The 17,830-nt window shown below is 28.6% G+C and overlaps 2 protein-coding genes across 2 annotated transcripts; both read right to left on the bottom strand.

Annotated features, from left to right (window-relative positions):
• Positions 1 to 5,091: 5,091 nt before the first annotated feature.
• LOC102670536 (putative fasciclin-like arabinogalactan protein 20) lies at positions 5,092 to 6,177 on the bottom strand. The gene has a single exon (XM_006588104.2). The coding sequence runs from the start codon at positions 6,175 to 6,177 to the stop codon at positions 5,092 to 5,094; it is 1,086 nt and encodes a 361-aa protein (XP_006588167.1).
• A 10,291-nt stretch (positions 6,178 to 16,468) lies between these two features.
• On the bottom strand, positions 16,469 to 17,037 carry LOC112997725 (RING-H2 finger protein ATL51). The gene has a single exon (XM_026123621.2). The coding sequence runs from the start codon at positions 16,893 to 16,895 to the stop codon at positions 16,650 to 16,652; it is 246 nt and encodes an 81-aa protein (XP_025979406.1). The 5' UTR covers positions 16,896 to 17,037; the 3' UTR covers positions 16,469 to 16,649.
• Positions 17,038 to 17,830: the final 793 nt, after the last annotated feature.

Genomic DNA, 17,830 nt, shown 5'->3' on the forward strand with positions numbered 1-17,830 from the left:
TTTATAGAAATTATATAAAATTTAATTAAATGATTGACAATACTTGACAGATCTTAAGGATTCCAAGCGAAGAAACAAAGGGTAATAAGTCTTGTAATTTTTATTTGGGTTTAAATATATTTTTAGTTCTTGTAATTTAATATTTTTAGTTTTTCATTCTTATTAAATTATTTTTTTTGTTTTTATTTCTTGTAAATTATATATATTTTGTTTCTAGTCCTTAAAAACACTTTAGATAGCATTTTTTTTACGGTTGAAAGTGTTGTCTAAAGCCTCTTACGAACTAAAAACATAATAAACAAAGGACAATTCATCGAGTATATAACTACTAGGGTGTTTGGTATGGGAGAACATAGAAAAATGCACAAATAGGGAAGCATAATAACTTTGGGGAATTAAAAAATGGTAGGGGGGCTATACAACAATAAGGTAGTAATTATTGTTGTAACAGACATGCACGGAGTGGGGCATTGGATAGCCTTTGTTAGAGGGTAGATTAGGGGGCGGGGACGGCAGATGGCAATGGCAGGAGATGAAAGTAAATTAACGAAAATCTCTAATAGATGTTTGGGAACTACCAGGGCTACCCAGCATTTTTTGTTGGTACACCTAATATAACGTGTGAAATGTCGGTTTTGTCTTTTCGTAAGTCTAATACGGATTGTTGTATATATAATTTTTTAAAAAAATATAATTTTGGAATTAATTTAAAATTAATAATTCAAGTAGGAATCGATCATGTGACTTTTACATTATTGATGTAACATTCTAATCAACTAAGCTAATAAATCAATTGTGTTATAAAATAATTAATGTCACTACATATAATACTAAAATTTTTAATGTATATTTAATGCACATGTAAATTTATATAATAAATTGTGATAATTAATTTTTATCTAATAATTAATTTTTTTACATATATAAATTGTAAATAAAAATCATAGGTTTAATAAAAATTTACATATGTAAAAAAAAATACCAAATTTATTTATTTATCAATTGTTGTAATAAACATTTAAATACATCATTCAATTAAATATCAAATTTATTTAACTATTAATTACTGTAATAAACATCTAAATACAATATCCAGTTAAATATCAAATTTATTTAATTATCAAATTTTGTAAATAAAATAATGTATAAAAAAATTATAATTTTAAAAAAATTCAAACATACGAATTAACAATCTGTATGGTTTATACGGATTGACAATCCGTATGTTTTAAATTTTTTAATATGCATTTCTTTTTTTCTGACGATGAAAAACTATCACTTCATCGTATAGCTGTAAACAACGCACGTGCACCACCAACGACAACAAGTATTCACAAAAAAAACACTAACGGAAACAAATTACATTAGGGGAGTGCGGTTTTACAAAAAAAGACGCTGCAAAAATAAAAAAAAACTAATATATTATTTGTAACCAAGGGTATTTTTGGTATTTTGGAAAACTGCTGGGTGTATCAGTAAAAATTAAACAACTATAATATAATTTTTTATTTTGATATAAAATATAAGTTTTAATGGGTTGGATTGTTAAATTATATTTACATATTAAAATTATTTTCATATTTTATTAATTTATTTGTTTCTAGGTATTAAAATGCATATGAAATAATAAAGTTAATAAATAATTTAATAGACAATGGAATTTTATATAAATGAAAGGTTCCATTGCGTCACGTTATACCTTTGTTAATTGGTTAACACGATCTCAACTACATGGAACTGGAAGGACTAATTAGTAGAATAGTCATAATTTGTGGACAAAGTGAAAATTTCAAAGCATGGTGCAAATTTCTAAAATGAAAAAAAAAGTATAAAAAATATTTATCTTAAAGTAGTACTACACAATATTTGTCAGAAAATTATATTTACCCTACAAGAATAAAACTTTTTGAGAATTAAAATGTTAATATTTTCATTTTTTTTCTTGTTGTCTTGTTGCGTAATCCGATCTAACCTGAAATTTAGCTAAATTTAACAGTGAAACAAGCCAGTTCACAATGGGTGAAGCTCGGTTAGTTGGACTTTAGGTTTTAGTTTAACCAAACTTGAAAAATGAAAATGGATCAATGATTTGGACATTAATCCTTGAATTTAGACATTTAATCAATGTATTAGTCACAAGATTCTTTTTACTTCGCAAAATGTCAAATTAAAAATTTAAATAACAAAAGAAGGTGAATGCAACCTGCAAAATATTTGATCTAGGATAATAAATTTCAAGGCTTGCAATTAAATTAGCTATTGACCCGCAATGAGCTTAAGTTAGCTACACAGTTTTGCTGCATCTTTTTTTTTTTTTTAAAGAGAGTTTTGCTACATCTATCCTCTGGCTCCTCACTCATATTTTGATTTGACTAATTAGCATAGATGAAACTCTTGAAGCTTTGAAAAATTCATGGTATTCAGTTTTGCCCCTCAAGCACCACTTACAATGCTTTTGTAGTGGATTACTGCTGAGGATATGCAATGCATTTAGTATGGACGATCACTGAGAACCAAACAGGAGATATAAGGTTGGTTGGATGGTTAAGATAGAAGGAAAGAGGGAAAAGCTCATGGGTTCAATCATCTCTGCTAACAAAAACTAATAATTAATATTTTCCGATAAAAAAAAGAAGAATCAAACGATGTGGGAATGGTAAAAACTATTAAGAATATGATATGACATTATAATACTACTTCATCTGATAAAGACTCAACCAAAGAAGGCTTACTCATTTTTTCCATAGAATGAGTAGTAAGTTAGAATGTGGGTAGGGCATACTCAAGTAACTCAACCAACCTCCTCATCAAAAGTTCAGTAAATTGATAGACTGATGAAATAGGTTGAGAAAGAGGAATATAAGTAAGGTCAATTACAGAAGCAAACTAAATTTGGAAATGTGGTATATGGATAATCTTAAGACTAGAGAAGTGTATGTGTGGCAAATGTTAACCGTGTAATCTAGGAAGTATACATGATTTAGTTTTAGATGGAACACGGTAGAACAGTGACATTCATGACTTCAACTCTACAAGGGGTCACCAAAGTAAGTGCTGCCAACTGATCAAAGGTGGGTTCTGCTTTTTGTTGATCATACTTCAGATTCAAAATATAGCTAAATATACATAAAGCAGAACCCACCTTTGATTTATCTTACATGTATGACTTCAACTCTACAAGGGATTACCAAAGTATATGTTTTAATTTCCTTTGTTGAAATACTTCACAAATTTATTTTATCTGGTTCAAGATTCACTAAAAAGGAGGTTCATATAATCAAATTTAGTCTCTGCCTCTGACCAATTGAAATCTAGAGTCTAACGATTTAAGAACTATCATTTTCCATCTAATTAGTGACAGATCTGGGTTCTTAATGGCTCAACCAGGACTTTGTGCCTGTGAGCATTCCCCCGATTTTATATCTTTGTGCATTATATTTATACCTTTGAGATGGTTCCTGAATCTATATCTATTCCAAAATATTGATCATTTTCATGCAATCTCATTACTTTATGATCTTTTTTTTTTTTTTTAAACTAAACTACATTTTCTGAAACCAGTTGACAGTTAATCATAGTTATAAACAAAAAAAAAATGCATTGCCTCTGCTCACTGCTATACTAAACATAATTATAAATAAATAATCATAACACCAATGAATTTGTAAAAATGTAAATGAATTCACTGCTATACTGTGCACAAACACATTCAATTCTTGTCTAAGTTCCACTTCATGAAAGATCAAATGCACAATTACAAACAACAAAATTGTATTGTCTCTTACGCAGATTCAACTTTGTAAACACTAGGTACGCTCTTTAAACTAACAGAAGCACACGCAATTCAAGTAAGTTCCATTTCATAAGGTTCAAGATTCGCAGTAACATAAGCACATTCAATTCGTGTTTAAGTTCCATTTCATAAAAGATCAAACACACCAATATTTTTTTAACTTCAAATGAACTCACCAAGCTCAATGTCATTTTTGCAAGTAGGGAATAATAAATTTTTGCAAGACTAGAAAAGCATATGTGTTGTAAATGTTAACCGTGTAATCTAGGAAGCATGCATGATTTAATTTTAGATGGAACACTGTAACAGCAACATGTATGACTTCAACTCTAAAAGGGGGCACCAAAGTAAGTGTGCCATCTGATCAATGGTGGTTGCTGCTTTTTGTTGATCATACTTCAGATTCACAATAGCTAACTATACATAATTTGATCTGTTTTAATTTCATTTAATGAAATACTTTACAAAATCATTTTAATCTGGCTCAAGATTCACTAAAAGGCAGGTTCATATAATCAAATTTAGTCTCTGCATCTTGATCAATTGAAATCTAGAGCAATTTAAAAACTTTCATTTTCCATGTAAGCAATCACAGATCTGTATCCGTTCTTCAATTTTTTTTTTTATCCATTATACCATTAAGCTGGTTCCTGAATCTATATATATTCCATAATCTTGTTCATTTTATATAATCCCATTACTTTATGATCATTCCTTAAATAAACTGCATTGTCTTAAATAAAATTTAGGTTGTCAACTGATCATAATTATGAACAACAACATTGCGTTGTGTCTTACTGCTATACTAATCAAAATTACAAACAACTAATCATAACAACAATGAACTTCTAAATTTGCAAATGAATTCACTGCTATACTGTAACAGAATCATATTCATTTCACGTCTAAGTTCCAATTCACAAAAGATCAAATGCACCATTACAAACAACAAAATTGCATTGCCTCTCATGCAGATTAAACTTTGTAAAAACAACGTACGCTTTGTAAACTCACAGAAGCACATGCAATTAATTCAAGTGTAATAAGTTCCATTTCAAAAAGTTCGATATCCAATAACAGAAGCACATTTAATTCATGTCCAAGTTCCATTTCATAAAAAGATCAAACGCACCAGTACTGTTCTACTCCAAATGAATTAACCAAACTACAAAGCTCGATGCCCCTTTTTATGGCAAGAAAACACTACTGCAAAGAACGCAGACATTTAAACCGGGAAGATCAAAATTCAAGACCAAACTAAAACGTCAAGAACATCATCAATTGAATATCCATATCCCCTAATGAAAAGCAGAGAAGTGGTAATGATGCGGAGAATTTTCCTCACCCTCGCGGTGGCGATGATCTTCAAACCCAGAAGAAGACTCTTGATCACCACCATCTTGTTCTTCCTCAACCGAAACCCGATACGAATCATTCTTCTTCGCTCGGTGTGTAGGGTGTCGTTTCCCATGGTGAGTACCCGAAAGCATGTGATTGACGCCATGAACCACGAGCCAGTCACCGCGGTACATCTCAGGAAATGTCACGTGCACGCCATTGAGCAAGAGAGTGTTGGTGTTGGTGACATTGATAGCGAACCCTCTTTCATAAGTCCCAATCAAGGTTCCGTCTTGGAGAGCCGCAAGGTCACGCCACGCGATCTTGCAGGGGACGAGGTGGCGGTGGAGGAGCGGCACGAGCTCGGTGAGGTTGAGGTGGGTGATGGCGTTGTCCGGTGGCGCGAAGAGGGTGAGTTCGCGGCCGGTGCAGGGGGCAGGGAACTGGAGATTGAGGACGGCGGCGACGACGGAGAAGTTGCGGGAGTGGAGGAGGTGGGAGGCGTGGGAGAGGGGGGTTTTGAGGGGAGGGGGACACGTGGCTGGGTTTGGAGGGGGAGTAGGGTTTTGGTGTTGGAAGTGGAAGTGGGGGTTGAAGAAAGTGTGTGCGGAAAAAATGGTGAGGTTGGGGTGTTGGAAAATTGGGGTTGTGTTGAGGGAGACATTGTTGATTGAGATTGAATGGGGGTTGGTGGTGGTGACGGTGAGGGAGTGGGAAGGGAGGAGGGTGGGGATGCTGGCGCCGAAGGGGAGGGAGGTGAGGGAGTGGAGGGAGAAGGCGTGGGGGAGGAGGTGGTAGCGGAGGAGGTGGAGGGAGGGGTGGTGGTGGTGGTGCTCGAAGGCCGCGTCGGAGGGGGCGAAGATAGTGAGAGAGTGGTGGCTTTGGAGCGTTTGTGAGGCCAGCTCCAGCTGTAGGGCCATGCATTCGTAGCCCGCCGCGGAGAGGATGTTGGCTGCTTCAAGGAGGGGCGAGGCAGCGGTGACGGAGAGGAGGAGGAGGAGAGAGAAAGAGAGGATGAGGAATGTAGTGGTGGTGGTGGAAGCCATTGCTTGTGTGTGCTATTGCAAAGGGAGAAGGAGGAGGAAGGGTTAGTTTTAGTTTTGTATTTGGCGGGAAATGTTGTTAGTTAGTTAGGAGGTTGGGATTTAATACCGTTTGGATCAAATCTACGGAGGGACTATGGTCTATGACTATGGATGGGGGTGTAAGAATGGCTCGTTTTGCGCATTTGGGCCACGCGATTCCGCGTTAACATTAACAACACAGGAGTTGCTTTTGGCACCTACCATGGAGCTGACCCTTTCTTTATTCAAACTATTATTTCCACGGAATCATGATTTTATTGAATAAAATGTAAAAAGGAATCATAATTTTGTTGCATAACCAATTTCACACCCCTTTATCACAGCAAAATCATAATTTCATTGCATACATGTATAATAGAATCATGATTTCATTGTATTTTTTCACCCCAAACATAACAATGGAATTAAAATTCTGTTGTTAACTTTTTTGGCATCCCCCTTTAACACAATAGAATCATAATTTTATTGTCATAAAAAATGTTAAACAATGGAATTTTGATTCCCTTGTGATAAAAAGAACACACACACACAACATAATCGTAATTGTGATTTCGTTGTAGTGTTCAAAACCCACAAAAAAGAGTAACAAAATAGTGATTTGGTGTAAATTTCTCTGCAACAGAATCATAATTTTGTTATTCTATTATTTTTAAAGCAAAAAAAATAGTTGATGAAGTAGAAGAAAAGGTTAGGGATGGGAACAGTTGTTACGACTGGCGGAGAGGAAGACGAGAAATAGAGAATGGGGGAGGGGGAAGAGAGAGGGCTGGAAAAATTTTAAGTAGGGGATAAAATTGGGACTTCATTCCTTGGTGGAGCCAAGAGCAAAAATGGATAGAGACCAATAGTAGTTCCCTAACAACACTAATCAGATCACCATCATGTAATATGGTTAATTACTTGGAAAAAGAAATATGGTTAATTATTTGTTTAGTTACTATTTTACAAAAAATATTATTGTTTAGTCTCACTACTTAAAACCAACACATTTTAGTTCGTGCCTTTTAATCCTTGCGATAGAGACTTAAAAGGATTAAACTAATATGTGTAGGAACTATATAAAAAAAATTAAAAAGGATATATGCAAGAACTAAAATAGAATGTTTTTAAATATAAAAATTAAAATTTTTTTCTATAAAAAAAGAAAAAAAATAATGTGACCTTAAATTTAATTATTATTTTCAATGCAAACATGCATAAAAAGAAGGAGCATATAGAGACCGATAAAAAAGAAAAAAAGGAGTATATAGACATTGATAAATGTTAATTTTAATTTTCACATTCTTTTTGGTTATATTCATTTTACTCATGAAAATACTTAACTTACATCAATAAATGTACTTTTTCTTTCATTTCATCACATTGTCATATATTTTATTTTCTCTCTTTCTTTATTTGTTTCACTCTATCACTCTTCTTTTCATCCATACAGAAACAAAATGAATCACATTGAATAATTCAAAATTATGATTTTTGTTTTAGTTTTCTTACAAGAAAAAATATTGATACCACACTTGAGAACTAGATGAAAAGGTTAGTGATAAGATATATGGTTGATTGCCACAAATTTTCTTGATAAAATTATATTCAATTATTTGTCCAACAACCAATGGAAGCTCTCCCAAAATGAAAACTTGAATTTCTATTTCAACTAGCACAATATGTGTGACTCCGTACAGGTAATTCAACTGCTTTTACACGTTTTATAGCAAGTAAATAATATAATAAATATTCAATTTACTAAGAGTACGTTTGGATAAATAATTTTAACCAAGGGAAATAATTTATCAGAGAATTTAAATTTCTTTAATCTAAAATTCATTGTTCGAATGTTTTTTTATGAAAAATTTAAATTTTTGGAATTTTAAAACAAAATTTTAGACAACTAAAAATGTAAACTTTTAATTTCCTTCTAAAAAATGAGAAATTGAAATTCTCTTCTTGATAGAAGAACCTTTGAAAATGTTTATGTATTTTCTTTATAACCTTCATCCTCTCTTTCGCCTGAAAGTTCCCGAAATCCTGTTCTCGAACTTGTGATTCTTCCCTCACGTCGATAATCATCTTTTTCAAGATGTACCGTCTAAGCTCGCGGAGAGTCGATCGGATGTGGGCATAAAGGGACACGTAGAACTGCATCCGCTAGTCAGAGGAGCAGCCATCACTACCCATCACGCGACGGAGGTGCTCGTTGGTGCGAAGGGTCTGGACCATGTCTTGCATCATTGACAGAATGTTGTGGTCAGTTGTGGTGGTGTATGTCGTCGTTTCTCGGTTCCCTTGCGACTGCCATGCCGCATCATTATTCTTCTCTTTTGAAGCACATTAATCATATCTTCCCTTCTCTTTGTATTCATTTTCTTTCACTCTCACAATTTTAATTTTTTTATCCAAACACAAAATTTTGAAAATAAAAGAATTTCACTTGAAGTATTTAAAATTTTTAAAATTTAAAATTTCCCAGAATTTTAAATTCTCTCATCCAATCACACTCTAAGATCATTGTTGTGAAAGAAATCAATGTTTAAAGAAATAAATATTTATGTGGTGAGTATATTGTTTATAAAAGTTTAGAACATTTTTGTGATCAGGAAGAATATATTATGATGAAAACTTTTAGATAGGAGCAAATAGATGCAAATTTGTACATTGAAAAATATGATACCATGTAAAATAGGAGTGGAAATAGATGTAGTTCAAATTTAGTATATTACAATCAACAACAAAAACAAACATGATAAACTGTTTTGTATATAATAATATGATATTATATGAAATTGATCTAATGAAGACATGTAAATGGATCAAAGTAATTTTTTTAATTTAGAAAAATAATAATTAAAAGACAAGATATTATATTATTATAAATAAAAAAAATTGTGTGTCAAATAAAATGAATAAATAAAATTAATATTAAGTTTAAAAATAAAATAAATAAAAAGAATAAACAAAAATATAAAAAGAAAGAAAATAACTAAAAATAAAATAAGAAATAAAAAAGAAAAAGGAGAAAAAGAAAAAGAAATAAAATAACGTAAAAAAGAAAGAAAAAGCAAAAGAAAGAAAAAATTGTATAAAAAAGGAAGAAAAAACATAAAAGAAAAAAATCTGAAAAACCAGAAAGAAAAAATATAGTAGAATAAATAATAAAACAGATAGATGGTAGTAAAAGTAATAGTAATAGAATAGACAAATTAGAACAAAAAGAAAAGGTTGAATAGAATGAGAAAGAGTTTTTGGAAGGAACCCAAAGTTGACATGTGTTCAATGAGAATCTTCTTTAATTAATAGTAATAGATAAATTAAATATAATTTCAAAAAATTCATAATAATTTTTTATTTTCAATACAAAAATTTCAGTATGATAATATACATATTTATATTTATGATATTATTATAAATAAATTCATTTGTGTGTCAAATAAAATGAATAATAATTTCAGAAAATAAAATAAAAAATAAACAAAAATATATAAAAAGAAAATAAGAAATAAAAAAGTAAAAGGGAAAAACAGGAAAAAAATAAAGTAAAAAGGAAAGAAAAGGAAAAAGAAAGAAAAAAAATAAAAACATAAAAGAAAAAATCTGAAAAAGAAGAAAGAAAAAAATAGATAAATAGTAGTAATAGTAATATAATAGACAAATTAGAACAAAAAGAAAAAATTGAATAGAAAGAGAAAAGGTAAGAGAGAGAGAGTTTTTGAAGAGAAATGTTTTAACCCAAAGTTGACATGTGTCCGATGAGAACCTTCTTTAATTAATACTTTAATAGTAATAGATACTAGATAAAAATAAATAAATTAATAATAATAGATTTAACTTGCTTCAAAATTATAAAGTGTAAGTATTTTTTGTGTTTTTATTTTTTTAAATGACATTTTTTTAGATAAAAACATAATTAAAATAAAAATACAATTAATCCACAAATATCTCATATAACCACTAAAACATCTAATATTATTATTGAGATAATTATTCAAATATCTAAAATACATAGATATCATTCAAAAATCTTCTCTAAAACAACACATACCATAGTTTCAAAATAAAATTCAATATATTCTCTTTCCCACAAAATTTCAATTCACTCTTCCCAAACCTTCAAAGGAGATTTGTCTGAACAACAAAGTCTTCTTCCAAATCTCGAATGCGTAAACTCACGAACCAAAAAAAAAAAAAAAAAAAACAATTAATCTCCTCTACTAGCAACTTGAAGATTCCGTGTACCACCTCTGCCATTTCCTTTGCCGCTTCTAAAGGCAAGGCATCCCGTGATTAATCACATGTTTGATTATAAGGTTCCAAATAAGATGAACCAGTTTGGTTATAAGGTTCCAAATATATATATATATATATATATATATATATATATATATATATATATATATATATATATATATATATATATATATATATATATCTTTTTTTCTCATAAAATCATATCTTAGAAATTAAAAAAAAAACAAAAATTATATTTTAACCAATTAAAAAATCAAATTATGAAGAAAAATACATAATTGAAATTACGATGTTATAAACAATTACAACATTTAATTCTAAATTTCATCATCAGCTTCTAAAATGACAAGATGAAATTATAGTTATCCAACTTATTATATTACTCTTTAGTAAAAAATATTATTATATTTTAAAGTGACTCAGGGATTAAGTGAATTGGATTGAAATACTATCAGTATTGTGAAACTTTAAAATTTTTAGCTTTATTCAATTCAACTCAGACAGTTGAATTGAGTAACTGACACCCCTAATTTATATATTAAATTTCTCATTAAACATTTACAATTAATTCCCACTAACTATAAGTCTTTACTTCCCATCAGAAAATGATTTTTTTTACGTCCCACTAATAAATCATTTAATGAGTCCTACCAAACGTTACAATGGTTTAAGAAGAAGAAAAATTATGAAACAAAAACAGACTTGGAAATTACCAAAAGACATTTTAACTAATTACATAAAAAAAATAAATACAAAAATTCATGAAAAATTATGCAATAGAGCTCAATTGATTCACACCTTTAAATTTCTCTCCTCTCTCATTTTTGTCTACCAAACAATTTTTTTTTTAATTTTCCATATAGTTCTTTCTTTTATATTGCTGGTAGCCTGTCACGGTAAAAAAAAACATTATCAACTTTTAGCAAAAATTTAATAGTATTAATTGCTACGGACTCAGTTACAAATTTAGGAAATATGAAGACTAAACTAAAATTTTAGTGAAATCATAAGGATTTACTCATTAATTTAACTTATATTTGAAATTAATGGAACAAATATCATTAAATCAACATATTGATTTACTTTATTTTCCCATGAATCAAAAATAAAATAAAATAAAATAAAACCAAACATATTGACAATTCCTTACATAAAATAGTGTGCAAATTTTGCACATTACCTAAAGGAAGTTACACCGCATAATTCATAAAAAAAAAAGTTACACTGTCATAACTTATGTATGCCTTTTAGAAGTTACCATCTTGTAAAATCTTTATGTATGTTTATGTGAGACTTAATTATTAATTTTATCCTTAAATTATTTTAAATAGTTTAATTTGGTTCTTAAATTTTAAAAAGATTTAATTTAATTCTTAAATTTTCAAAAATAAATTAATTTGATCTTCAATTTTTAAAAAAATTTAATTTGATTTTAAAATTCTTGAAGTTGAATCAATTTATTTTTCAAATTCTTAAAAATGATCAATTTGGTTATCAAATTCTTAAGAATTTGAAGGCCAAATTAAAACATTTAAAATAATTTAGAGACTAAATTGATTCATTTTAAAATTTGAGGATGAAATTGAACCTTGACAATTGATAATATTAAACTCTTACTTAAATGCCTAAATTTCTAAATTAATGGATGTGAAATTTATAAATAGTTGGTATGTCTTTTAACCAATTCCATGAATCTCTAGTAAAGTAAAGAGTTGGAAAGGAAATTAAGACTTTGAGTCTTTGAAATTTTCCGATCCAACACGAGTCTTTGAATTGATTTTATTTAATTTTTATTTTTTACAAAAGTTGTTAAACTTTAGGTATATAAATTGTTTTTTTTTCTTTTTATATATATGTGATATGTCTCATATCATCAAGTGTATGGGCCCCGTGCAGTGGTTGCCTTTCTACCTCTCTCCGTATTGCATTCATCCCCACCTTTTATAGATTCAGTCTCTCTCTTCTATGTAATTTCCAGATCTGATGGTGCCTGTGGAACTGTTGGATTAAGTGACGTGTGATTATTTTAACTTAATTAAAATTTTTAAATTCGACTTCTTGATATGCTAATAGATTAAATATTTGGAGGAAAATTTTTATCATTTATAATAATCTTTTCTAATTCGAATATGATTGTTTCTTGTATAAAATAAATGTGGTATAAAAAAAACATATGCCCCCTTTCCTCTTTCCATGAATCATCCAAAGTTCCACTCTAGTTAGAACACAACACAATCCTAAATAAACACCATCACCATGCTGGTTCAATCTCTATGTCAGGGTTTATTGGACTGAGAATACAAAATGGAGGGGTGTCGTCCTTTAAGCGGAATGAATAGGGTACTCGACTGATGGGTGCATAAGAAGAATTTTTGCCGAACTAATTATTGTTCCCTATTGACTTGGAAATTTCCAAGCTTTCTATACAAGTCATTTTTGTAATCAATGGTCATTACCAAAAAAGACATTGTCCAAGACAACCACATGAGTCTTTGAATATAATAAAATTATTTACACAAATTATTAAACTTAAAACACTTGACGGATATGTACAAAAGAATCCTTGCAAAACAAATTATTCCTTGTTGACTTGGAAATTTCGAAGCAAGTGTATACAGCCCATTTTTGTAATCAATCATCTTAATTAACATGATAAATATTTCAGGGATAATTATTCGTACAAAGTACAATATTAACATTATCTTTCTAAATGACAATAGACTCAATTTTTTTTTTTTAATGTAGAATCCTCTAGTTGTTCGTATTATTCTCTCAACCAGCAAGAACAACGATCGTTATTTTATTAATTAAATGCGAGTGACATTTTGTCACCATCGATTCATATATTACAAAGTCAAGTCATTCTACAAATTTTTAATGATTCCAATCAAAACGGCAAGTCACCGTCATTCTTAGCTGGAGTGGTTTGAACACAGGACATAGGGAAGGATTAGATAGTAAAAGATGGAAAACAACAATGGTCTGTTTGGTAAAGGGAGAAAATAGAGAGGTAAAAGGAAGGAAAAAGTGGAAATTAAAAAAGATATAAGAAATAAAATATGTTTGATAAAGGAGGAATAGGAGGAGTGAGAAATATAAAAAAAAAGCGTGGTAGTTAAAAACTAAACCGTCACATGTAATATTGGTGGCAGTCAAAATTGCAGAAAAAAATGAAATTTAGTGGCAGCTTCAGACATTGAATGAAGATTTAAAACCGCCAAAAGAAACATATATAAATGATTTTAAAAAACAATTGATTTTCACATATTACAATTGATTGTTTCATTTGTTTGTCACAAAAAATTTATTAACAATGGATTTTTTTTTTATTGTTTCTTCTTTTTTTATTCCTGTTTCTCTTGAAATGAACACCCATATTTCAACTCTGCATTTCTCTTTCCTATTTTTATTGATTTTATTTCTCACTTGTTTTGTTTTTCTTTCTACTTAACACACTTAAATTATCTATTCTTTTCTTTATTTAAACTCTTCAAAAAGAGAAGGAACAAAGAAATGTGAAACCTACATACTTAGGGGTGTTTGGTTTGGTTGTTTTTTGTTTTCATTTTCACTGAAAACAGAAAATGGTGATGAAAATATGTTTGATTGGATTTCTGAAAACATTTTCAATGAAAATAAAAACAGGAAACAACCAAAAAATAAAAATAATAAAATCTCGTTTTAATTGTTTTCAGTTGAAAACAGAAACCTCATTTCGGGTAAACTAAAATTGTGGTGGCAATGAATATAATTTTAAGCAAATATAAAAATACAAAAAGACAAGAAGCTAATATAACATACATTTTCAGTATTTTTATTTCATGAAAACAGAAAACAAGAAGTCAAACTAAACATGTTTTCAGAATTCTAATCTTTTGAAAATAAAAACAGTTTTCAGAAAATGAAAACAGAAAATGAATGCAAACCAAACACACCCTTAATAATACCTCTGAATTTGAAAACAAAAGAAAGAAAAATTGGGTTGAATAATAAAAAATCCAAAAACCCTTATTTTATGTATACTCACCTTTTTCTTTATATATATATATATATATATATATTATATTACACATTTGACCTTTAACAACATTTCTTTTTACCTAAAAACTTGATAAAAATGTTATTAAAAACATTAGACAATATTTAAAAAATATCATCAAATATAAATAAATGTTATTAATATATTTTTGTAATATTTTATCAAATATTTATATATGCTCATGTTGCATAAAATGATATATATAATCATTTATGATATATATATATATATATATATATATATATATATATATATATATATATAATCATCACTATATATATAGATTTTTGTAAGGTTTGGACAAGAAAATTTATAATCAATCATTCAATGATATAATGAATATTAAAATTTAATTAATATTTTTTGTTGTGTTGAATATTTCTTTGTTTCGTTCATAGGTAGAAAAGATTCCTCCCTCATAATATTAATCATAATAATAATTAGGTCATGATCACAACGCTCGCGGACATCATATAAAGCAAGAGTAATAATATAATATATAGATATTTGTATATATCACAAATATTCCATTAATATTTTCTTATCACGGAATATTACTTAGAATACTTTTATTTCTCTCTTCTTTCACTATTAAGTTTAAACCTTAACTAACTTAGAAAGTTGATCAATATTTTTTTTAAAAATAAGACCTTAAAAAAATAGGTTAGGAAGAACTAGAACTATGGTCCTTGAAGTAAAAAAAATACACTATTTTACTATTACATCCAATTACTCATTTAAATATTTTGTGTAAAATATAATATCAATATAAGTCTTATGAGAAAATAGTTAAAAATTCAAATTTTATTCTTTTATAATTTATTATATTTTTATAATATTATATATTATTTTTTAAAATATAATATATAAGATTAAGTTCTATTTTCACATAAATTAGAATATATATTTATATAAGTTTTACTTTTATTTTATATATTATATTTATCTTTTAAAATAATACTTGTGATTTAATGATAATATTTTTTTATAATTTAATTCTTTTAAAAAAATTATACCTGATTAAATAAAGTTAAATATAAATAAAAAAATATTATTATAATAAATAACAAGAATATCTTAATACAGATAAAAAATACTATCATTAAATCACATATATAAATATTAAAAAAATAATAAAATATTGTCATTTTATGAAATTATAATTTATTTAAAAAATATACATTAAAGATAAAATTTATATTATATATTTACTTTATAAAATAAGTTATCAATGGTGTGATAAAAATACATAAGATTATAAAAATATAATATATATAATAAAAATAAATCTCATATAAGTATACATATTCTAATTTATGTGAAAACAAAATTTAATCTTATATATTATGTTTTAAAAGATAATATATAATATTATAAAAATATAATAAATTAATAAAAATTAAATTTTGAATTATTTTTATATAAAATTTATATTAATATTATATTTTGTATTAAATATTCAAATAAACACTTAAATACAGTGATAAAAAAAATTGTGCATCTTACTTCAAAGACCATGATAAAAATGTATACATCTTACTTCAAAGATCATGGTTCTAATTTCCCATTTAGTGTAATAGGGGGGTAAATTTTGCCATTAAACCTATCATAAATAAGATTTGTTGTCAATGGATGATTTTCCACAAATAAAAGAATCTAGGCTACGAGGGGATGTCAGGGAAACTACGCTCACAGGCAGACACACAAAATCACATCAGTCATTTTACGACGATATGTTAAAATTAATTAAAGTAATTGACTCAAAAAATGGCTATTAATTTTTCAACTTTCATGAAGTTCTTTGAGTTACATAGATACTTAGAGCCTTATTGGGAGCGAAAGCATCGAGAGTTAGCTTACATGCTTGATTGGATATATATGCATAACAATATAATGGATTTGAAATATGGAGAAGACACTTCATATGAAATCATTAGTTTGAAGAGATTATTAATTTAAATGAATGTTCACCAATTGAGAATCACAAATGTATATATATATTAATTGAAAAACAGTCTCTTCATGACTCAACAGGAACAAGCATTAATTACGTGAACATCAATTTTCACGCCTACACACAACCAAAGAAACGAAACTTTTATGTTGTTGAAATGAAATAATTAATACTCAACATATATATCTAGAAGATGATTAATTACTTTGAGCATCTCTTCTTAAGATACTTGTGCCAAATGCCGTACAACAAAATAAGTCCAAAGACCCCAACCAAGACTCCGATGATGATGCCAAAGGTGGATGTGGAAGAAGATGAAGATGAATCATCAAATGTTGATGAAAAATAAGACGTTGGTGGTGGATATGTTGTTGGCAAAGGTGGTGTCCATTGGGGGACCGTTGGTTCCGAAGGAGTAGCCGGTGGAGGAAGATCATAATTTGACATTGCCGTGATATTTATATATGAAAGCTCAGTTCCGATCCAGTGTTATTCGATGAAACTCTCTATAAATTTTTCTCTATTCTTCAATTTTGAGTTGTATGACTCACAGAGGAAATATAGTTTTATAGGCACGATGAATGCAAGTATGAGGCTTGCAACTTTTTTTTATTCTTGACTCCTTTTAATAGTACACAACTTGTAGAGGTTGGTATGTATGTAACCGAAACGAAGTAATCAACCTTCCTCGAGGGAGATGTTCCAAACTATATTCTGTGTGTGCCATCTTGATTGGTCAATAAACAATTATATGGGTCACGATCAACGGATTTGAATTAGGCAGAAAAATCTTCAACCTTTAAGCAATTTAGTGAGAAAAATCAACAACCAATTATTTGGAATATAACTGGACAAGAAAGACATTTTTTAAGAGAAATATTAAAAATATACATTCAGACACACTTTTTTAAACATATTATTTCTTAGTGGTTGAAAAATTTATCAACAATGACAAAATTATGTCAATTTCACGTCATATTTAATAATTATCTCTCATAATTTTATAATTTTTAATAAATTTTGATTAATGTATTTAAAAGAGTATGTTAAAAAATGTATTCCTAACATAATTTCAAAACATGGAATCACATGGTATCATGAAATGATTGTTTAACCAAGTCAAGTTGATTATCATATCACCATGTAATCAACTCGATATGATCTAATCGGATTTGTGATTGAACGGGTAGTTAACCAAGTTTGGGTCACACATTTTTTTTTTAAATTACTCAAAACGATGTTGTTTTGTTGTTGCAATGTGATTGTTGATTTGTTTTTGATATTTCTTGCTTAAGTTGTTGTGTTTGGAGTGTTTATGTTTAATTGCTTAAGGTACTTGTCATTGTGATTTTGTTTATGAGTAATGATTTTTTGGACTTTTT

The sequence above is a fragment of the Glycine max genome, chromosome 9 (assembly GCF_000004515.6).
Source record: "Glycine max cultivar Williams 82 chromosome 9, Glycine_max_v4.0, whole genome shotgun sequence".
Lineage (NCBI taxonomy): Eukaryota > Viridiplantae > Streptophyta > Magnoliopsida > Fabales > Fabaceae > Glycine > Glycine max.